This window comes from Morone saxatilis, unplaced genomic scaffold (genome assembly GCF_004916995.1).
Source record: "Morone saxatilis isolate NCDOM2014 unplaced genomic scaffold, NCSU_SB_2.0 Contig14, whole genome shotgun sequence".
NCBI lineage: Eukaryota > Metazoa > Chordata > Actinopteri > Moronidae > Morone > Morone saxatilis.
In genome coordinates this window covers 19,398,169-19,421,551 of record NW_023339696.1, presented here as the reverse complement: position 1 = coordinate 19,421,551, position 23,383 = coordinate 19,398,169, and the positions used below count along the sequence as shown (strand labels likewise).

At 45.6% G+C, this 23,383-nt stretch overlaps 1 protein-coding gene across 1 annotated transcript in view; it reads left to right on the top strand.

The window, feature by feature from the left end:
* The window catches only part of arhgap23a (Rho GTPase activating protein 23a), a 34,680-nt gene extending 11,358 nt beyond the window's left edge, over positions 1 to 23,322 (top strand). Inside the window, 24 exon segments of the mRNA XM_035654722.1 lie at positions 470 to 494; positions 833 to 925; positions 1,869 to 1,947; positions 2,813 to 2,873; positions 4,451 to 6,077; positions 11,088 to 11,243; positions 12,171 to 12,282; positions 12,404 to 12,443; positions 13,778 to 13,915; positions 14,004 to 14,312; positions 14,395 to 14,456; positions 14,543 to 14,661; positions 15,304 to 15,422; positions 15,511 to 15,663; positions 15,824 to 15,902; positions 16,012 to 16,085; positions 16,250 to 16,339; positions 16,472 to 16,481; positions 16,484 to 16,534; positions 16,537 to 16,583; positions 16,709 to 16,750; positions 16,856 to 16,949; positions 19,440 to 19,471; positions 19,593 to 23,322. Of these exon segments, the coding sequence (XP_035510615.1) occupies positions 470 to 494; positions 833 to 925; positions 1,869 to 1,947; positions 2,813 to 2,873; positions 4,451 to 6,077; positions 11,088 to 11,243; positions 12,171 to 12,282; positions 12,404 to 12,443; positions 13,778 to 13,915; positions 14,004 to 14,312; positions 14,395 to 14,456; positions 14,543 to 14,661; positions 15,304 to 15,422; positions 15,511 to 15,663; positions 15,824 to 15,902; positions 16,012 to 16,085; positions 16,250 to 16,339; positions 16,472 to 16,481; positions 16,484 to 16,534; positions 16,537 to 16,583; positions 16,709 to 16,750; positions 16,856 to 16,949; positions 19,440 to 19,471; positions 19,593 to 21,026 (5,046 nt within the window). The 3' untranslated portion in view covers positions 21,027 to 23,322.
* The last annotated feature ends 61 nt before the right edge of the window (positions 23,323 to 23,383 follow it).

Here is a 23,383-nt window from a genome sequence, read left to right as displayed (position 1 = left end):
AGACTTGTCAAGGGTTCGAGACCTGGGTTCAAAGAGTTAAGACTTTAACCCGTTTTGTGTTGAAGGTTCAGCACAAGCATATCCTCAGGTCAGAATGAGCATTTGGTAACATTCCCGCCTGTGGAAGCAGTGACAGACTAGGTAAATGGGAGTAAGAGACCCTCTCCGTGTGTCTCCGAACACACAGCAAGAAATCTGGGTGTCATATTTGACAAATAAATAAAATCCTGTCATTAGTAGCATCATTTTTTCTACATCTTGTCAAAATAAAACATTTTAGAGAGTCTTACATGCTTTTATTTCTTGACTGCTGTAAATTTCTTTATGTCTGTGTGGAACAGTTGAGCCGCTTTGCAATTATTTACCTGTTATTAGTTAAATTTCTCTTTTGTTTTCTATAATAAATAGGACTTGAAGCGACTTTACTTGAATTTGAGCATTAATTCTGTCTGTTTCTGTCCTTTTGCAGGATGAGGAGAACGGCAACGGAAAGGGTGAGTGTTACAGTGGGATAACTGATGATGTAATGAACTGGGACCTCCTGTACTCCCTCCTGTCACCTCTGCTCTGCAGCCTTTCTGCGCCCCCTACAGGACACTATGCAGCACTGCATCTGAATTAGTCAATAGCCAGTAAATGTTAAGTATTAATATATTCCCCTTGGCCATGAAGGTCATAAACACAAGTACTCAAAGGTTATCACCTTTAAACACCAGGAGCAACCTAAAGCTATATTTCTAGTTTCCCAGGATTTGTTAAAACAATTTAGCATTTTTACAACTCCGCAGGTACAATCCCTCACCTTTCTTCTTCTTTGTCTTTTGTCATCCAGGGTATCAGAAAGGTCGAATGGAGCCGATGGACACCATATTTGTGAAGAGTGTGAGAGAAAAGGGTCCGGCCCACCAGGCGGGCCTGTGCACAGGTAAAAGGAAACATGAGGCGCAGGAGCATTAACATCCTGATTTGCATTGTAAATCTTTTGGGAAGAACTCCGGTCATGTGACGCTGCAAACATGAGCAGGTGCACAGAGATGGGAAAGATTCAGAGAGGTGAAGCAGCCAAGAATATAAACTTTAGCCCAGAGAAACAAGTTGTTTTTTTGGGGTGATATAATACAGATACCAGTATGACAACTCAAATTCTCAAGTGCATTTGGATGTGACAGAGCTATTGAAGTGTTCCTGTTGCGTCTTGCTGCCTTAGCAGGGCAGCAGTCAACTCCCAGCTGCTCAGACAGACCAAACCTGTACTCCGGTTGTTTTAACACAAGCTGTCACATCCAGAAAGTCACATGCCGGCATGAACATATGCAAAAACACACAAGCACTGAGCATTTTTACGTGTTGCGGCTTGCATGAAGTCTGCATGAATGAATTCATGCAAACATTGAACACTTTCCTTTCCTGCAGCTGTGCTGACGTCCCTGCACAACTTTACTGTTAATCTGGGAGCAAATTACTCACGATTTAAAAGATATTTGAATTCAATCTATGTGAGATCACCAAAAAGCTACTGATATGTGTTTGAGACAACGAGCTTGCTTTTTATTATAATGATACAAAGAATAAATTAAAAGTGGCTCAGGCTGAGGTACTTTGTATGGCACACATCTCATGCCTGACACACATATTAACCTTACTGTTTTGCCGCATGGTTTTGGTTTTGTTGAAATTAGACACACACATTGGCCATTAGAAAATACATAAAGAGAAAAATGAAAACGGATTTAATCGCAAGTTTAAATACAACTTTTTTCCACCCCTGAATTTCAAATTGTGGCGCTCTGTGTCTCAGCTTACCATCACGGAAGGTCAACATACAGGCCTGTGTTTAATATGATAACATGAGATAACATGTCTTGCAGGGGATCGGCTGGTTAAAGTGAACGGAGAGAGTGTCCTCGGAAAGACGTACTCGCAGGTCATAGCCCTCATTCAGAACAGGTAAGACCTCCCGCCTGTCGGCGCTTTGAGCCTTTGTCGTGTTGATTTAGTGAACAATCTGTTTGCTTTTTCTTTGCAAACTTACCGTAGAGATGACATACATGTAGACACTAGTATTATTTTTTCCTGCTTTTAAAAAAAGAGTAGCCTGAAGCTGCGTACTCCACACACCAGATAATGTGGTTCTCCGGTGGGAGAATGAGGGGCTTCAATAACACATACACCAGTAGGGTTTTATCTGGTGGCTGGTGTTGAATCTTAACAGAAACTAGTCGGATGACCTTTTCCAGGCTGTCTTTCTATCCAAATGTACAATGCAGAATCCACAGGGAGGTCAGAGGCCAGCTACACAGCTGGCTGCTGTTATGAATGTACGATCCGACTTGTTCAACTCCCAATTCGATACCAGTGCTCTCTCTTTTTTTTTATTTTTATCTGTACACCCCACAGTATGAAACTCATTAGAATAATTTGTTACATAAGGCATAAGGGATTTCTGTGGAAACTGAGAGCAGTAAATGTGAATGAAAGCAGAAACATTAAATTTTATAATGACTATGACAATGAAAGTGTATTTGATGTGGATTGGGTGCATCTGGCCGATACCCGATCCACGAGTCAGTGAAGCCTGATACAGATTGGTGTTTTAGTGCAGTTAAACCTTTCTATAAATTAGGAATAATTACTGAGTTTAACACAGAATTGTTTCACACACTTTGTGTCAAGCACTAGGTCAGGATACCGAATGTGAACTCATTATGTTTTTGTCGAATGGAGCGTTTTTTCTCCTCTCCCCAATCTGTTTTTCACATCTCTTTTTTCTTCCTGTCCTCCCCTCTTCCTCCCCCTGTACATGTACTTGCAGTGAGAGTGTGTTGGAGCTCTCCATTATGCCAAAAGATGAAGATGTGCTTCAGTTGGTAAGTGTGAGTATGGTATTTTTCACGCACCTTATCCCACCAAATCAACAAACTAACCCACACACACATCACGCAACACACATTTAATACATTATTCCAGGACACTGCAGGAATATTCTGCAGTCCTTGTGTGCAGAGTTCAACCTAGATTCACCCCGTCATTGTCGAAGAATGTAGAGATTTTCTTAGAATGGCTTCAGAGTGACTCAGAGGCTCGCCACTCTGTGTTTAGATTACAACACGCATTCATTAAAAGCCACTGGTATCCCGACCGTGGAAAGCTTACGTTTGAATAAGAAACCAGCTCCGTGCTCGTTCACACACCCATGTACTGTACAGCGCATTTTTGTCACTCCACAGGTTGCTCCATGCTCGCTCACATGATCAGACATGCATCATCCCTCGCCCCTCCCATTAACCTGGAGCAACATGTCAACACACAAAACCCGGATCCCCAGATTTAAGCGATCCTTTTCGCACATGCAGGAACACCAGTGCTCCTGCCAAAAGGGCCCCACCAAAAAACTGGGTTCTCCATTTAAGCATACTGCCATGTTTTAACATTATAAACCCACTGCTCTGTACTCACACTCCTCCCCTTGCTGCTACGCCTGTATCTGCTGCATTCCTAGCATGACATCACCAGTGCTGCGCCTCCTTCCACACTCCCACAGGGTGGAGTGAGGCAGAGAATGAGAGGGAGGAGAGAGGGAGTTTGGAAGGATCCGAGAGAGGAGACAACAAGGAGATCAACAGATAGAAAAATAGTCGACAAAAGTAATAGAGGAAAGGAAAAACAAACAAAAGATTGAATGTTTCCGGGCGAGAGGAGGGTGTGAACTCTGAAGGACGGCAGGTTTTAGCAGCAGGAGTGTTGTGTCAGGAGTGTTGGTGAGGATAAGTCTCTGTTCTTCCTCCTCTGTTTCTGTTTGTGGTGACTACAAGCTTAACATGCAGGCTCAGGAAAGGTTCTGGATTCTGTTGGACGGTCTAGGTAAACCTTGAAAAACCTGTCTGTCTGTGTGATTTAGCTTTAGTCAGAGTGGAAAAATTGTTGTTAGCAAGTGTGTTTTTGTTCTTCTGGTTTATGAAGTGGAGTCGAAGTCGTCAGTGATGCTTTAAATGTGACTAATTGATAAAGTAATCAGTTCATTATAGGCTTCCTTTCTTTATTTTCAATGGCTACCCTTTAAAGCAGCGCAGTGTGTATTTATATTGTGTGTGTGTGTGTATACACAGCACTGGTATGTATTTGCAGCTGGCTGCAGTGCAGTGAGTATTGTGGCTTTTGCTTCAGGCAGTTCATGCAGTTTGCTAGCTAGCATGTGTTTGTGAGAGCTGAGGCCCCGGGGACAAACTGTGGCAGAGGGGTTGAGCTGAGAGACCATCCCACTTTAAGGCTTGTTGTGTAATGTACAGCCGCATGAAGTTGTCTTATAGAGTTATGGTCTGTGTTGTTATCTGACTTACGTTACAGTAAGAGCACATTTTGATTTACAGTCGTCACCGCCTCACACACCTTTTCTCCAAGCTTTCCTCCAGTGTGTCTTATCTCACTTCTCCTTTTTCCCTCCCTCTCCCAGGCATACTCCCAGGATGCCTACCTGACAGGCAACGAACCCTACTCAGGGGGAGCTGAGAACCTCCCACCGCCGCCTCCCCTCTGTTACCCACGCTCCAAGAACACGCCCCCTGCTGGAGCCCCTCCACCAGCCCCCATGGGCCAGAACCAGCTGGATAACTGGAGTCGCTGGCCAGGTTCCTCCAGCCCCTCTTCACCCCTGGACAACCGCTCCGCTGTGGGCAGCCCAGCCAGCTGGCAGGAAGGGCGGGCAGGAGAGCCAGGCGGTGTGGGTCACAGCAGCCCGGCCCACCGCACAGAGGAGATCCAGTACGGTATGACCAGCCAGCAACCTCAGGGACAGACCAGGGGGCGCTCCTACTCTTCGTCTTCCTCATCGGGAGGCCCCTTGTCCAGCCCGCTGCAAGTCCACTACCCAAACCACCACGCTTCCAGTTCCTCCCAGGCTAAGCCGCGCAAGTCTAGCTCAGCCTGGACCAGTCCCCCCCTGCCCCAGCTCAGCCACGGCCGCAATGAGCGCTGCCAGCAGGCCCTTTCTGACTGGTACTTCAACCAGAACCCTGAGCGCTCAGGACGCAGCATGCAGACCCGCCACCGCAGCTACTCTCAGGACCGGCTCAGTGAAAACAGGAGGCAGCAGCAGCGGACAGGTGGCTGGCCGCACAGCGCCTCCCAGGACACTCTGCTGTTACTACAGCAGTCAGGACCAGGACCCCATGGAGAGCCTTACTGGTCCTATGGAGACTGGGAGGGGGGCCCAGGTAGGGGGCAACCAGTCTCTAACTATACCCGAACACGCTCTGAAAACCTGCTGGCCCAGTACGATCGCCACGGCCGCTCATTAGAGATGCTGGACCGAGCGGCAGCTGGACTGGTCTCGCCTCGTTTTGAGAGGCCTTCGTGGATCCAGCAGGCTCCGCAGCCACCCCCCAGGACTGACGCCTACCCGAGGCAGGGGAGTCATTACGGTGCAACACAAGCTCCTCCGATGTCTCGACCGTCACATTCTAAACACCACCCCCAGACTCACACCCAGGCCCAGTCCCAGTCTCCGCCCCAGCAGGCCGCCCCCCAGAGCAGGCGGCTTCCCACCGGGCAGAGCATGGACGACCAGCCGGTGGGCTACCGCAGCTACAGCCCCTCTTTTTACCGCAAGACTGGCCGCATCATGCAGCAAGCCCACTCTTTCAGGGACCCTTCGTACTCTGGCCCCCACTTGAACTGGAACCCAACACCCAAAAGCCCCCCAGAGGGCACAACAGCACCCGTCGCTGCCTCTACCGCGCCCCCACTTGCCTCCGCCTCTCCCGAATCCCAGGACAGAGCGTACAGGCCGACAAACCACGAGAGGGAACGAGGGTCAGTGGAGGGGCAGGCGGAGGTGGCACAGACCCAGGAAGTGGTGCTGAGGCAGAAACCTCCCACCGGGCGGAGGAACGCCTACGGTATGCGTCACCCCCACTACGCGCTGCCCATGGACGGGCTAGAACCCTCTTTGTTTTCTCCTGATCCCCAAGACTCAGCTCCTGCCCCTGGTTCCACAGGAGAAGTAGCCCCACGCAGACCTAACGGCAACCTCGCCCCCCTTCCCATAGAGGATGACTCCCTGGCCTCCATCCCCTTCATAGGTAAGCAAACCCTTAACCCCCCCCCCCACACAAAAAAACCTCCAGCTGACCTCGAGATTTTCATCACTTCTCTTCTGAAATGTCACCACATTGAGTGTTTGTTGAACGTTAGTGAAAGCTTAACTGGGAGGAAATGCAAAGCTATAATTCAGACAAAATTATGAGTTTGGGGGGAATGTGTGTGTTCTCTTAATTTCCTTCTTGTCTGTCTGTTTAGGCTCCAGGCTCTGTTTAGATGCAGTTTCCATTGTGTGTGCGTGTTTGTCTGTGAATGTTTTGCGTTGGGTAATACTGGCGCTTCCCACTGTCTTACAGGCAGCATTAGTAGTTTCATTGAATCATATCTGGTGGTAGTTCACTAATCCTGCTTCTGGATTTCACCGTGAAATGAGGCGGAGTCTTCCTGAATGTGTGTGTGAGCAATGGAAGATATTTACTATAATTCCTGTAGTATTGCTGCCCGTCATTCATTTCTGTTAGTGAGTCAGTGACTGTATTGCTTTTAAGCCATGCTGGGGCCGTAGTGTTGATTGGTCTGCTGCTTTTGGTTTCAATAAGTATTGGACCATTACATTTTATTGTGTCCAGACTTTCATGGCCCCCAGAGGAGGAATTCAAATGACTTGAATCAGTTCCTAACTTTTCCTCTTGCCCATTCATCAGGTCAAAATGTTTTAATTTGTCCAATACTTTGATTTATCAAGGAATTGAGGAATTATATTACTCATTATATAACACAAGGTTGTATAACGAAATGAAAGTTTCCAGTTCCTTCAAACTACACACACAGAAAAAGATAATTAAATCACTGAATAACATAGAAAATAAAATCAAATAAACTAATATATACTGTTATGCATCTTGATGCATCTTTTGAATTTGAGTCAGTGTAAACAGCAGCCGATAGTAACAATAATACGGTTTCATCTCCACATAAAAGGAAACCCGCGTCCATCCACACTGACAGCACTGCATATGACCAAATACCAGCACAACTGATAACATCCCCTTCAACCTCGGCTGCATACTTTGTATTTGATGCAAATCAGCTGACGTTAGCACGCTAAACTGAGGATGGTGAACACTGTAAATATTATACCTGCTAAACATCAGCTCCATGGGGGGTCGCTAGGGCTTCTTGATTTTAAGGCATGCAAGAAAACCTTAAAAGATATAAACAGTAGGCCTAAATCACAGCATCTGGTTCACTTCAGTGAAGAAAAGTAACTGTAAAATAAATGATTCGAACAAAAACCAAGCATCAGGGAGAAGAAAACACAGAATTTGTCTGAGAAAGAAGCTTCTGAAGTCTGTGTGATTGTTTAAAATGGTTAATAATACATAATACAGACAGATAATTGTATAAAAAAGTTCCCTAAACAAGAAATAATCTGCTCAAAATTCATCCAAATCACTTGTTTTACACAAACTTCCTACAGTTACAGAGTCCACTGTTTGAGTTCATTGTACAGTTTTGAATATAATAAGAAATATACAGAAAATATGTCACTGAGTCAGTTTACTAAATGATAGAAAATGAAAAGGGTTGGGAACCACTGCTCTAAAAGACACAGAAAGAAATTAAACATGTCAAAGTTTGCCCAAGATTAATATGAAAGTTAGATTGAATTAATCCAATGAAATCAAATTATATGTTTACTCGCAGTGCTGTAAATTTGCCCCAGTGATAATCTGTAACAGCTTCTGTGCATAATGCAGTTCTGTATCTATGTGAGGTTATGTCGACCGTGATGTACAGTACATAGTACAGCTATGGCCTACATATGTTGGTGTCAGTGGGAGGTGACTGTGGTCGTGTCCCGGCTTGTTTCCTGCTCTGAAAAGACCGAAAGAGAAGGGGCTCCGCAGGCTTCATGTTGGCTTGTATCACTCGACACGTACAGCAGCCATTAAGTCAAACCATACGCAAACAAAGTTAATCGGTCATGCGAGCTTTGCCTCCATCACCCTGTCACAGCCTGAAGGAGAAAAAAAAAAACCCTAATGCTGAATAGATTCAAATCAGCTGACTTGGAAGCTTTGACCCAACATGGAATGGCCATCGGTGTTCGAGCCAAGCCATGCTCGGCCGGAGAAAGTCATTTAAAGAGAGAAAATCCAGAGGTTCAGCAAACCATGAGGCATCTCTCTGCCTCTCTGTCAGTCTGTCAGAGCACATTCTTGCCTCGTACCTTCAGAAACCAGGCAGTCAGAGCTGCAGGCCGGGACACGTCTGATGGCCATAAACTGAAACTAGGCTAGTTTCTCCCCATAGACAAAAAAAAAAAAAACTAGCTTTTCTCTGCTCTTCCATCTCTTTATCTCTCTGACAGAGATGCTGATATGATCTGGGCCCTGTTTGGGGAACATGCAATTGGCTGTTATCGTTCTCGTCTACGAACGTCTGTGAGGTAGCGAGCACAAAGGCAGGCTGTGTCTGACGGCGAATATGTTGTTTTTTTTATGACGTCTCATACAAAAGATTTCCAAAACTTCGATCAAGCGTGTTCCTATTTTTGCAGCTCGTACAGTGTGAATCAAACAGGAAGTGGCACGTCAACATGATGCCGTATTTTACTCTGTGCCCACTCGGGAGTCTTTCAACATGAATCTAAGCTGTAAATTACCAGGAGGTTTTTGTGGCGGTCCTTGTGGGGAACAGTAGGGGCCCATACACTCAGCTCCCGCCCGACCCTCAATGCTGCTATTGTGCTGCTCTGGAAGATGAAGGGGTTTTGTGTGTCCGTGTGGGTGTGTGGGGGGTTCAGTCTATGACTATCTTTACTAGCCGGATCCCATACACAACAGACCAGGACCAAGACCTTCTGTGCTGGCTTCTGTCCTGCTTCCAAAAGGCTTCTGGTTCCCACTGTCTTGTCTTACAGGCACTGGCTGCCTTTCTTTTCTCTGTCTTTCTGTCTTTTTATCCCATTCTTTTTCTTTTTTTCCTCTCCTCTTGTAAAATCCTCTCTCCTCTCTCCAAAAATGTTGCCATCTAAAACTTTTTTTATGAACAGCAGACATAGCAGTTACTCCAATAAATCGTTTAAGTCATTTTTCAAGCAGAAGTGGTAATTGTGGTAAATATTAACTGGTCCCTGCTGCTCAATGATCAGCATTTGCAGCATTTTTGCAGACAAATCAAACAAAACATGCAATTTAAAGTTGTCACCTCTGTTTTTTTGAGGGAAATTGTTTGCAGAAAAACACATTTCTTAAATGAAGGTATAGAAAAAAGTATAATTTTGGTTCTATTTAACTTTCAGTAAATGAGTATAGTGAGTAGGGACAGCCCTCTATACGCTTTTTAAATAATCCAATGAGTTTCAAAGGTATTATAAGGCAAAATCTTAAAGATCTGGTGCATTTTCAAGTGTTTTTTTTAAGGTTATTTTAGACTCTTTTAACCGCTGTCTCTCTTTCCTACTTCTACTCTTGCTCTCTGTCCTTTCCTCGCCTCTCCTCTACATGTAATCTCTGAATTCGGAGCTCCACATATGTTGTAGGACACGCTGTAGAGTCGGGGCAGGCTGTGCTGTAGTCTGTTGCTCCCCTCTGCTGGTCCGTCTCTGTCTCGTGGCTCTGAGCTCACTCTCTGGCTGCCCGTTAATGACGGCCTTTGTTAAACCCACAGCCCGGCTATTTCTGGGCAGCGCTGTAAACAGGCAGATTCCTCATCCCAGATTGGAAATGTTTTCCGCCTTATGTCGGGCTCTAGTATGCACAGGAGTGGAGAACAGAACAGAAAGGGTGGTCGATGGAAGACAGCCAGAGGCAAAGAGAAACAGAAAGAGGAAAGAGAGTCAAAGATGGGAGTGATGGTGAAGGATGAGGGGTGTTTGCAGGACATTTCAAGGACAGAGAGGTAAGTAAAAGGGAAATCGGAGCTGAAAGAAGTAACCCTAGCAAAAAAAAAAGACTATGTGGTGGTTTGTGGAGTTCTTCCAGAGCTGTGCTGCCCCCTGTTGTTTCCACAGAGAACACACCAGAGCCTTGTAATTCAGTCCCTACAGTTTAAAATATCACCAATAAATCCAGCTACTCCTCACTTTATGCAAATATCTGCCCGCTCTCTAATCCTCTCTGTCAGTCAGGAAGTGTGAGTGTGTGTATTTGTGTGTGGTGTCGCCTCGGGTCCCTCCGCCGTGTGTGTTATGGTTTCATTTCCCTTTGCATTAGCTGAAACTATCAAAGAATCGTTTGACCTATGAAGCTGCATTTGTCTTCTCGAACACTGAAGCTTTCATTCATTGTGCAAAAACTACCATTAAATATCTACATTCAGATATGATTAATTTGATATACATATAATATATATGTGGTCTTTTTTGTCCTCGTTGGATTGTGACACTTTTCACTTGCATGTCTCCTCACATGTCTCAGATCATACTTACTGTAGATCTCATAAAGAACTGAAACCTGGAGCCAGTAGATCTCTGTTACAGTACAAAACCGCCTCTGTAAGCAGCAGAATAGCTCTTCTTATGGCAACAGGAGGCACAGGTACTGCGTTATCCGTAACTACTATTTGCCTATTTTACTATGTCCCTGTGTAACTTTGCTCTTTGCTCAGGTTGCATTTGTATTGTGTGTTACCTGGAACAGTTGCACAGGTTTTTAGATCAATCAGTTCCTTTTTGTGGATTTGTACATGACCGTGGATGCTTGTGTTTGTGGTCTAGTCTTTTGTGCACTTCTCACAGGAACCAAGAAAATGTCTCCCGTTCGAGTATGATTATTTTACGTTTTTATTTTGCCGTTGGAAGAATGAAATGAGTGTAAATCTTGTTTAGTATCTCTGATGGTAACCCTGCGGTTCCTCGCCGTTCCTCTCCCTTAAAACTCCTCTTCCACACCTTCCACTAATCTAACCCCCTTTTTACTTTCCTTCTTTTTCCCTTTCTGACCTTGTTCTCTAACACCTAACCCTATCCACTCTTCCTTTATCTCCTCTTCCTTTCTCCTCCTGCCTCCTCTCCTTCCCCTTCCTTCCCATCCACCCTCCCACAGATGAGCCGACCAGCCCCGGCGCTGATTTGCGCGCCCGCCACGTGCCGGCGTCCTCCGTGGTGTCCAGCGGCATGAGTTCGGCGCCCGCCGTGGTCACCAGCCCCGCCTCCCCCACCTTCACCTTCCCCCTCACTAGGCTCTTCTCACACGACTGCAGTGAGTGCCCCCTCCTCCCCCTTCTCCTCTGCCTCGCTCCCCACTGCATGCAGCAGAGAAGCATCTTATTTGTGGCGTTTACCTGCGATGGAGACGATCCCTCTTTGTACTTCAGAGAGGGGTTGATGAAGCATGCATTTAAAAGTTGTTGGTCCTCTGTACTTTCCATTTTATCAAGTGTTTTTTGCCAATTATTGAGTCTTAAAAGTCAACTGAAGCGGAAAAATCTGCCAATGGCAATCTAATTTAAATCAAATTGTTTGAATTTTCCAAGTGTCATTTTTCATGATTCTAGTGCAGCAGTTTGCATAATAATTCAGTTTTATTTCATAATACTGACATTCATTTCTACAACATTAGATTTTATGGGACTTTTTGGACTCAATAATCAAATATCCTTGGAAAGATGAGGTTTTTAGCAGTGCTGTATTATTTGTGCATGCTGCGTTTGTAGATCGCATGTTTGACACAAAGAAATTCGTACAAACAGAATGTGTTTGTCTCTTTTTCCAGATGTGCATGAAGCCGTAGATTCAGTGTGTTTTGTTAAAATTGCACAATAGACTTGCATGATGTGTTAAACAAATGCATGTCAGTCTGTGTGTACAGAGGATGTATCTGCATGCCAGTGGTGAGAAAAGCAACCACAGATAATTAAATCTAACCCACCGCTCAAGCTCACCTCCCCACCATCCATCCTCACCACGCCACCCGTTCACTCACCACTCAGAACCCCCACTCGACCTCCTCCTCCACCACCTCCTGCTCCCTCCCTCGCTATCCCCATCTCCTAATCCAACACCGTCCACACTGGTGATTGGCATTACATCAACATTCTGTCTTTCTCTCTGTCTCTTTCTCTCTGTTTCTATTTTCTACTCTCTCTCTCTCTCTGTTTCTGTGCTCATTCATCCTCTCATCGAGCAGGCAGTATTAAATCCAGTCGCCGTTCCTCCTATCTTCTAGCCATCACCACCGAGCGCTCCAAGTCATGTGACGAAGGACTCAACACGTTCAGAGAGGAAGGGCGAGTATTCTCGTGAGTACCGTCAAACTGAGACAGCTGGCTGTTAGCTACATCAAAATGGCATCTATTGAATGACATGTGCAGGCAGACATTTTGACAGTTAACTCTCAGTTGTGTTGTTTTACTTCACAAGGAGGCTACCAAAGAGAGTGAAGAGTTTCTTCACAGACGGGGTGAGTTCTTCACACACAAAGTGTCAGCCTCATTTTTATAACTCTTGTCTTTCTTTTCTCACTACTTTGGCCGAGGTCAGCTACTGTCAGGTCGACTGCTGTAGTATTCAGATGTTATTTTGTCAGAAAGTAAACCCAAGAAAACAAATTATGAACTAAAATGAACATCCTGCAGCTTAACAGATACATTGAACTACTTTTAAATGGCAGTTAGCTGGTATTTGCTTCACAAATTAAGGAATAAAAACTTAATTTTAAGACTTAAAAAGAATATCTGACAATTAACACCATTACATAAACAGTGTCTTTCTTTATTTATAGTTGTAAAATTGTGTAAAAGAAGTGATCAGCGTAGATGGTGGCAGATCATTTCATTCATTTTCATTTTCACTTCACCTTGGAATTTAAGTCTCAATTCATGTTTTACCTTTCTTTTTTTAACCTGTGACATGCTAAGATGTAGTGTAAGTACTAGAGAGACAGAAAGTCTCATTAAAATCAGATTACTGGTACATTATCCACCATGAGTAAGTCTGTAGCAGCAAAAAACTGTGATGTTTTATTGCTTATTAATTCAACTTTTTATTTCTTAGATAAAACCTTTTTATATATATAGTTACATAGTCTCAGTTTAAAGGTTCAGTGTGTAGGATTTAGTGAAATCTAGCAGTGAAGTTGCAGATTAAAACCAACTGAAGCCGCTCACCTTAACCAAGCATGTAGGAAAAATAACAGTAGCCACAAAACCCTTGTAAATCAAACACGGCTCGCTTCCTCTGTAGATAAACACAGCTCATTTTAGGGTAACGAAAACAGAAAAATTCTTATTGTGAGCTGATTATACAGTAATTAAACTCTATATTCCATTTCTGCCTATAGATCCTCCTAAATGTTACACACTGGACCTTTAAATATCTGTCTTTTCCATCCACTTGTGTTCATCTATTGGCCTGTCTGTGCCTTTGGTGATTTTAATTTCTGCAGGCAAGGTGCTTCAACCTTCAAACCTGTGTACTAGCTACTGTCACATTCTGTGTCAGTGAGTTTTAAAGGCAGCATTTGGCAACTTACGTTACAGAGGTACAAAGAGGCCCAACTGATGATGCCTCAACTACTGGTGCATCAGTTGCAAAAGGACGTGGAAGTTTCTAATTCATGACAGAATATGAGAAACAAAGGTCTTTAATACATTGTCAGAAATGTTAACGTACTTTTCGATTACCATTCCGAAATAAAAGTGGAAAAAAAAAAAAAAAAAGTCAGATTTATTGGCTTTTAATAGGCTGACATGTCAAATAAATGTTGAACATTTCCTTTTCCCTTTCCTGTTTCAGTCTCTGGACAACCTTGGGACTGCAGAGGAGGTTCGATCCAAACGCCACTCCACCTCAGAGCTGGGAAACATCACTTACAGCGACGTACGGCGAGAAGGATGGCTGCACTACAAACAAATCCTCACGGAGAAGGGCAAGGTGGGCACGCCGGGCTAAATTAGAAAATAAATGAAGGCAGAAAAAACCCATTTAAAGACTCACATCTTATCTCATCTGTCCTTCACAGAAGGTGGGTAGCGGCATGCGTCCGTGGAAGAGAGTCTTTTCGGTGCTTCGCTCCCATTCGCTGTTCCTCTACAAGGACAAGAGGGAGGCGGTGCTTCGCGGGGCCACGATTGGAGGCGCGGCCGAGGACGAACAGCCGATCAGCATCCGAGGCTGCCTGGTGGACATCGCGTACAGTGAGACCAAACGAAAGCACGCTCTGCGGCTCACCACCCAGGACTTCTGCGAGTACCTGCTGCAGGCGGAGGACCGGGAGGACATGCTGGACTGGATCAAGGTCATCAGGGAGAACAGCAAGAGTGACAGCGAGGTCAGAGGACACAGCTTTACCTGTCAGATTCCAACCTCCTCTGATGCTGGTTTTATAACGCAGGTGTGTTTGTTTGTTGCAGGAGCTCGGCTTTTCCAGACAGGCGCTCATCAATAAGAAACTGAATGATTACAGAAAACAGAGGTGAGTCACCTGATGATAAGATTCCCTTCAGCACTGCACTCATCCGACAGTTTGAATTAAACTCGTCTCTCTGTCTCCCCCTGCAGTCCGACAGGCAGCAAACCCGACTCCTCTCCCAGGATGTCCCGCATGAAGCCTCCCTTCATGCTCGCCAAGACGGAAAATGCTGCCGGGGCGCCGCGCTCGCCCAAACCAGAGGGCAAAGGTCAGTGTCAGGGAACGAAAAACAACACTGGCAGTATTCTACTCACTGTGCAAAAGTTATTAATTTACTGGATCACAAAGTCTGCCATCCATTATCTCTTCAAGTGGAGCTCATAGTAAAAAAAATCACTACAGAGCAAAAAAGTTTAATTTCCACAGTAAAAAACTCACAAATTTACATAGTCAAGGATACCAAATTAGTTGGTCAAATTTCCTCTTCTTGTGAAGGCACTGTCAGTAAATAACTACCTCCAAAACTGGCAACTGTATGATTGTTTTGGATCAAATATCAGAAGTTTATGGTAACTATAGAGCTACAGTTACAGCTTTTATTATTTATGCCAACAAGTAACACATAGTGGACACAGGAACTTATATTAGAGCCAGGGTACAACACTAATACTATTTAACACTATTTATAATTCTTCAACCAGTTTGTTTAAAGAAAGATGCCCACATCTATTTTACCTTTAAATCTGTATGTTAAAATATAACAGTTCCACAGTTGTAGGTGGTGTATTATCTCTTTTTTAAAATCTTTCTGGGGCCGCAGATGTGAGAATACTGAACAGGCTTTTTTTGAGAGCCTTTAAAATAAATAAATAGTGTAGGCTCTGAAGTATTTTGTTTGATCTGTGTTTAGATGAGAGCGGCCCTCCGAAGTCTCCCTGGGGAATCAACATCATGAAGAAGACAAAGAAGGCCGGGCCCAAAGCCTTCGGCGTGCGGTTGGAGGATTGTCAGCCGGGCGTGAACAACAAGGTTAGCCTCGATATCTTCTCCGTTTTACCTGAACGCACTGAAACGTTTCACTCATGATTAAACTCTGTCTGGTCTGCGTCCGTCTCAGTTCATCCCGCTGATCGTGGAGATCTGCTGCGGTCTGGTGGAGGACATGGGTCTGGAGTACACCGGGATCTACAGAGTGCCCGGGAACAACGCCATGGTGTCGATGCTCCAGGATCAACTCAACAAAGGCGTCGACATCAACCCTGCAGAGGAGGTGAGGAAATACATGTGTACGCTTACTGTAGAGACTGATGCAGAGAAAACACATTTACCTGGCAGGTTTAACTTTACTCAACAACTACAGTGTGTCATTAGAGGCAGAAGGTAAAACACTGAGATCACTGACTCCTCTCTGTGTCTTCTGCTGTCAACAGAAGTGGCAGGACCTCAACGTCGTGAGCAGTTTACTCAAATCTTTCTTCAGGAAACTTCCAGAGCCGCTCTTCACCAATGGTGAGTCCAGACATGTCGGGACAAGCCATCACACAAACTCACACCGTCACACATTCCTGTCAAACCGACTCACCTTATCTTTATTTTTATATTCCTAATACCCTCGCAGACAAGTACAACGACTTCATCGACGCCAATCGGATGGAAAATGCGTCAGAAAGACTGAAGACCATGAAGAAACTGGTACGTGTTTGTTTGTATGCATGATTGGATTTCAGCAGGAACGATTACCTACTTGACTAGAGTATGTGTGTGTGTGTGTGTGTGTGTGTGTGTGTGTGTAGTAGAAGTCAGGCAAGTTCAACAGGTTTATCAGTATTGCTATTCCTCTTGTTTCACTTTCGTAGATCCGAGACCTTCCCGATCATTATTACCACACTCTGAAGTTCCTGGTCGGTCACCTGAAGACTGTAGCCGACAGCTCAGACAAAAACAAGGTGTGTTTGTAAATGTGATCGCAATATAATCACGTGTCAGTGTGATGTCCTTGGTATTAACATCCCTTTGTCTTTACCTGGTGTGTGTGTGTGTGTGTGTGGGTGTGGTGTGGCTGGTTGGGTGGGTGGTAGATGGAGCCTCGTACCTGGCTCTGGTGTTCGGGCCGACGCTGGTCCGGACGTCTGAGGACACAATGAAATGATACGGTCACAACAATGCCCGGACCGCTACAGAATAGTCGAGGCTTCATTTCTCAACATGGGTTGAGAGGACGCCACACAAACACACACATACACACATACACAGACGTACACACACACAAAAAAAGAATCCTTCTTATTCTGAATATCTCTTTGCGTTTCTTCTAGGGCCTCTGGTTTTTCGCTGATGAGCAGGACAAGGATGAAAAGGTTTGTCTCCCCAAGTGTCAGGAAGTTGATGATAGATGCATCAACGCAGAGATGGTCGCAGTAAATCACAGCCTGTTTAATGTTTTTAATGTCTGATCCGTCCAGACGCCGGTGGACACGGAGGACGTGCAGCCCGCCCCCAACATCGACCACCTGCTGTCCAACATCGGCAGGACCGCTCTGCTCGGGGAGGCCTCAGGTGAGCTGCTTACTGCCAGTGACTGCTAGCTCTGATCAAGCCGACCAATAGCATTCGGGCAGCTGTAATTGGCAACCCCCGAAAATGAATGTTGCTCTCCGTTTAAAGCTGGAAGTAGGAAATTCCCCCATTAGTGCATCATAATTACAATCTGTGTTCCAGCGAAACTGAGGGTGGAAAAAAGTAAAAGACACTTTTGATTGATGTAAAATTTTTCCAATGAGAGCATATTTCTAAGAATCCGTAACAGTGAATGACTTAAGACGAAGCTTTGATATTCCTCCACGGAAGTTTGTCCCAGTTTGAAGCCAGAATTCCCTACTTTCCAACAGAACTGGAACGCAGCATAAGAAATGAATCCTTACATTCGTTAGCACTTAGAGTGTTTCTGTGTTTGATAGCGTGCCTACACTTCTCTCCTTTCAGCTGACCTCTTTTTCCCCTCCACGTTGCTCATCTTTCACTTTCTCTGTACGTTTCCTCATTTCATTCTCTTAGCTGAGCCTGTGGAGCAGCCACTGCGGTAGGATGGGAACTCCCCTGGCAATATATGTGTGTGTGTGTGTGTGTGTGTGTGCGCAACAGAGCCAGTGCATCATATTGTGAAAGTGAAATAATGTGTGTGTGTGTGGGTGGGTGAGAGAGAGAGAGAGAGAGAGAGAGAGAGAGAGAAACTGTTAGTGGTGGTGATGGTTTGTGTCTCCATGGTCATTACCCTCCTGAAAGTCGGCGTCTCCCTCTCAGTGTCAGACGGGGGTCTCTGTAAGAACATGTCACTTCAGTGTCGCCCCAGTCGGACTAATGAATTAATGGATGACTGGTTGCTCTCTGCCTGTTAAAGCTGCTGGGGTCTGTCACTGAGAGACAACTCCCTCACTGTGTGGCCTGTCTTGTTGTCATCCCACGGGCAATTTCAGTCACTATAGTCCAATCATCGGGCTCCTAACCCCTCTTAGCTCCAAAGGGACTCTAGATGGCGCCGTTTCTCACCTCCCATTTCAAAGATGACATTAAAGTTTATCTTCATCTTGATTTATGTGTGTGAGGCTCACTGGTGGCTCAGACTTTCACTCTTCCTCCACAGTTTTGATATCACTGGTGAACTTCTAAGTAAAAGCATTAGTTTCCCAGAATGGTCCAAGCTAAGCTATCAGAGTTAGCTCACAGCTGGTGAATCTGCACACAGAGAAAATCCCTTTCACAGCCCAAAGTCCAAAGCACAGTCTGTACAGCATATGACACCCTCTGTCCTTAGACCCCTCGAATAAAGGAGTAATCCAAAAGTGGTCTTTCAAAGTAAAATACCTCAGAAATATAACAAAATAAAAGAGCAGACATGATATTTTCATGGATTGTTACCAAAAAAGGTCACTTTTCACATTTTTAATAACTTTTATAGCAGAAACTGAAGGCAAGAGTAGAAGTAGAACTGCCACTAACAACTATTTTATTAATAGTTAATAATTTTTTCATCTAGAAATATCTGCAATTAGTGAGAAATGCCCAGAGCTCTAACTGTCGTCTTCAAATTGCTTGTTTAGTCTCAAAATATCCACTTAGCAGTTATATAAAACAGAGAAAAGTAGGGAATTTCTTAGTCAGTTATCAAGAAATCCAATCAGATTGATTTCGCAAGAGATTTTTCTCTGAAAGGCTGCTTCAGTGTCGGGGAAACTTAAGTGCTTCTGCTGGAGCTTTTAAAGAGCCAACACCTGGAGGCAGCACACAAAATAAACTGGTTTTACTATCACCGTTGTTGGTACGTGAGAAACTATTCCATCTAGAGCCCCTCGAGAGGCGGGCCACCCCACCAATGCCCCCCCTCCTCAAAAGCTTTAGATTCATACGCTCTGTGAAAGACGGAAACCGACCCCCCCCCGCATCGGTGTGTGTTTGTGTTTGTGTTTCAAATTCATTTCTGCTCTTCACGCCTCCAAACGCTTCTTTCACTGATTGATGTCATCAGTGTTTTTCGGTGATGTCATCGGTGTGTGTCGTGGTTTTCCTAATGCTGTTCTTCCAAAAAACCCTGCTTCACCCAATCATTGTTTCTCCTCCACATACTCCAGTGTGTAAATATCTGTGTTTCTTTCTGTTTGTGCCGCGTCAGAGGTCGGAGGGCACAGAGGAAGTTCCTTTAAGATCCAGTGAAGGGATTTGTCTTGTAATTTTTTTTTTATGTTAATCAGAAAGAGGACATAAAACTGCTGTTCATTACAAAGAGAGCATTCAGGCATGTTGTGCTCTGGCCACGCCCCAAGTGTTGATGTCACAGCAGGTGTTTTCCCTCTTTACAGCTGATGGAAAACACCTGCAGTGACATTAAGGTTTAAAGGTCAGAGCAGTTTCCTGTGATTTATTGTGGATGTGTCCTTTTAAAGAAATGATGATCACACCAACTTTCCTCTGTGTCCTCCACCATGACTGTTCTGGCCTTTTGTTAACGTGGATGGTTCTGACCCGCTGATGTTTTTATTCTCTTCTCCCCAGACTCAACCAACAGTGACTCAGCTAAATCAAAGGTAAGCATCTCCTTACACGATGCAAGGTTGTTCTTACACCGCACAGATACCAGCAGTAGTGCAGCTTATGTGGAAAACATATGAAGCGCCGTGTATGACGTAACGTTTTGTTCTTTTTCAGGGGTCGTGGGGGTCAAAGAAAGACCTCACGCCCAAGGACTTCCTGACTCTGTCCATCATGTCAGCCGTCACGGGTCGCAAACGCAGGAAGCGCCATAACGGCCGCCGTGTGGGCAGCAGCACCGACGACGACTCGGAGCACGAGCCAATCAAAGCCGGACATCTAGGGGCGGAGGAGGAAGAGGAGGCAGAGTCGCCGGTAGGAGACACTGCCCCTCGAGCAGAGGGAGAGGAGGACGACGATGAGGAAGAAGAAGAGGAAGAAGAGGAAGTTGCAGAAAGCGGAGCGAAAGAGGAGGTAGAAGAGGAGGCGGTGGCGGTCATTCCCAGTCGGCCGTGCTGTAAAGAGGAAGAGGAGGCAGGAGGAAGGCAGGCAGCCGTGTTGTTGCAGGAGGAGGAGGCGCAGGCGGAGGTGAAGGGGCCGCGGTGGAGAGCTCCAGAGGATGCTCGCTCCATTGTTTCCGGTTACTCGACCCTCTCCACGTTAGGACGGAGCCTGGGGTCAGAGGGGAGGGGGGACGACGCCGACGACGAGCACAGCGAGCTGGTGAGCGAGACGGACAACGAGAGCGGCTTCGCCTCGCGCTCCCTCACCCAGGAGAGACCCGATAAACACCCGAAAACACCAGCGAGCACACAGCCGCCAGCAGCCCCGCGCAGCTTCCTCTACACGCACTACAAGCCCCCCGTTCTCTCCCCCACGAACCTTCTCGCCCCACCAACAGCCCTCACAAACACGCCGGACTCTGCGGACAGGAGTGAAGGAGGAGCGCGCTCCACCACGCCCTCGTCCTCCTCCTTCTCCTCCTCCTCCACCACTCATAAACTGCATTCGCGGCCTTCCTTCAACTCCCACAAGTTGATCCAGTGTGACACTCTGGCCAGGAAGAAGCTGAAGTCGGAGAAGGCCAAGGCTCGCTCCCTGGACCTGTTGGAGCTGTCCGGGGCCGCGGCTCAGGGCGATGGGGCTAGTTCTGGGCCGGACAGCGCACCCAGAGCGAGGAGGGACACCTCCAGAACCAACCCCTCCTCAGGCAGCAGCCAGGAGAGCCTGCGCCCGGCCCGGCCCAAGCCCGCCCTGCCGCCCAGCGAGGCCGCCTCCTTCACCCCGACCGGCCCAGGGGGCAGGTCTCTGGCGGAGCACGTCCGCGCTCGCCTGCTGGGCTCGGCCGACGACCTGCGCAGCGTGGGGCTGCGGAAACCGCTGTCGCCCGAGACGAGGAGGAAGAGGCGGGCCTGGCGCAGGCACACCGTGGTGGCCTCCCCGACCGAGACGTCCGACAAGAGACCCCCAATGACTGTCAATGACTTCGCCCTGTCTCCCATCACTCAAAACCAGGTCAAAACACCAGGGCTGCCTCGGGATGCAGACGGATTCGAGCAAGGACCGGCTACGCGTCAAGCACCCACCTCCAGATTCCACCAGTACCTGTGAGCCCTGTCAGCTGACCTCCACCCTTCACCCCGAGGAAAAGAGGCTGATTCTGAAGGCGGGTTGGGGGAAGGGGGTCCAGGCTGAGCTGCTGACTCCCTGCAGGTCAGTAGACCGGCAGCAGCGTGAAAAACAGGGTCGTGGTTAGTTGCCAGGTGCAACACAGTGTACCAATGAACTTTAAAGAGCAGCCCAATCCCCTTTTTTCTTTTTTTCGATAAGCTCCATTTGCATGGCAGGGGGCATTCCAGTGTTGCCAAAGCTTTTGTTGTTGTTTTATTTTTCTCTTCCTGTATGTGTGCTTTTATAGAAATAATACAGAGACACAAACAGACCTCATCACAATCAACGTTACAGCCAAGAATTCTCATTCGAGTAATAAAGTAATACTCGAATAAGACGTTAATTAGACGGGTTGAATCCCTACAAGTGAAACCGGGGGGGGGGAAAGGATCTCCCTCTGGTTCCTGAGAGACTGGTGCTTCTAATCAAAGTGGGGTTTAACTAACAGAAGAGACGCTTATAATTACACAAAGTTAATGGTCAGCTTCAATTTCAAGAGGGATCCCAACTGTTTTTATATCAGTCTTCCTAATCTGTCGCTCCTCAGACCACAGACACTGTAATACTCTCATTTATACTCCAAACAACGGATTCAGCCGGTCACAAACACATTCAATAAAACAGTCGTCTCTCTCTGTACTTGTCAATAATGTTTATGTGTATTTGCGCAACAATATTTGTGATCATGTCTGAGCGTGCAGGTGTTTGTGTTGAACAATTTTTGTAACATTTGTACAAAGCCTTTGTTAAGTTAACCTTGTAAATATAAATATTATGTTATCATATTTTGTTTTTACTTTTTTTTTAGTTCCTTTTTTTATGGTTTACAAAATTGTGCATACAAAAAAAGTGCACGGTCATTTCTTTCAAGATGTTACTTGAAAATGTTTCCCTTAATATATTCATATTTTTTTTTTGTTTTATATTCAATATATATATATTATATATATTTTGTATTAAAGTAAAAAAAAAAAGTACTTTTATTGTGATTTTCACCTCTTTTGGTGTACCTGTTCAAAAAGGAGAAGAGATAAACACGACTAAACCTGTTCCTTATTCTCTCATAGATGGCCTTTTTCTCTCTGATTCTCAGCACTGTGCAGAAAACCTTTATCTCCTCGAGGTCTTACGAATACGTTTCTCTGGTGACAATACAATTATATCGGAGGGGAAAGCTCAGCCCTGACCTCGTTTGTTTTGTTATTATTATTATTGCCTCTGATTACTGAGCGTTGCCCCCCCCCCCTTACAGATCAGATCACAACACAAAGTGCCCCCCCCTTTATAAAAAGAGAAGGATGAGAAGTGTTTCGCAGACTTGTTAGGATGCAAACAGCTACATGTTCCCAGTATGTGGTGTGTTTTCATCACATCCCCTCTGAGGGTTCATCTGTCTACACATTTAATCACCTTAAGGGAGGAGGGGGGGGGGGGCTCTAACATGACGAAGAGTTTTCCATAAGGTCAGGCTCTAATAAATCCTCCCTGACTGCTGGGAGGAATGGTACATTAAAGGAAACGATGGCCTGTATCACAAAATAACAAAAAAGAAAAAAAAGGAGGTGTCACATTTTCCTGACCAAATAACCCAGTGAACAAATAATAATAATAAATAAGTTATAATCTTGTCTTACCTCAAGAGTTTCGTTTCTACAAGTGCCTGATTTTCTGGAATGTGTTTCTGTTCTGCGGTGCCATGTCAGTTCTTACCTCTCCTCCTCCTCCGCTGTGAAACCAAGGCGCTGACCCAAACCTGTGTACATTTAAAACACAGGCGGCCTAACAGAGAGCACACGTTCAAAGCCAAGGACACGTCTGTGCACTCTTTGCCTTCAGCACAGGCGTCAACAGCGGAGGGAAGAGGCGCAGAACCCTAAACACTTACATTAGGTCGAAACAGACACTTTCCCCCCGAAAGCAGCCAGCGACTCTCCTCACTGGCACCTGTTGTCTCCACGTGTGATCTCACCCGATGTCTCACTGTTGTATTTTAAAAACTTTTGTACATACTCTCTTTAACATGTAACATATTGTATTGTGTACATTTTGGAATTTGCTTTTTTTTTTTGAGTATAACTAATATGAAAAAAATGACTGGACTTAAGAAAATAAAAGGTTGTCCACCTGAAACAGTCCCCCCCCCCTCCCCCTCCTGGCTGTGTGCTTTAAAGCAAAAGGTTATATGATGTAAATAAACAGAAACTATGTTTAAAAAACAACAACAAATGTGTTTGTTTTTCACACACACACACACACACACACACACACCTTTAGGAGCTGACTGACGCCCTCCAGAG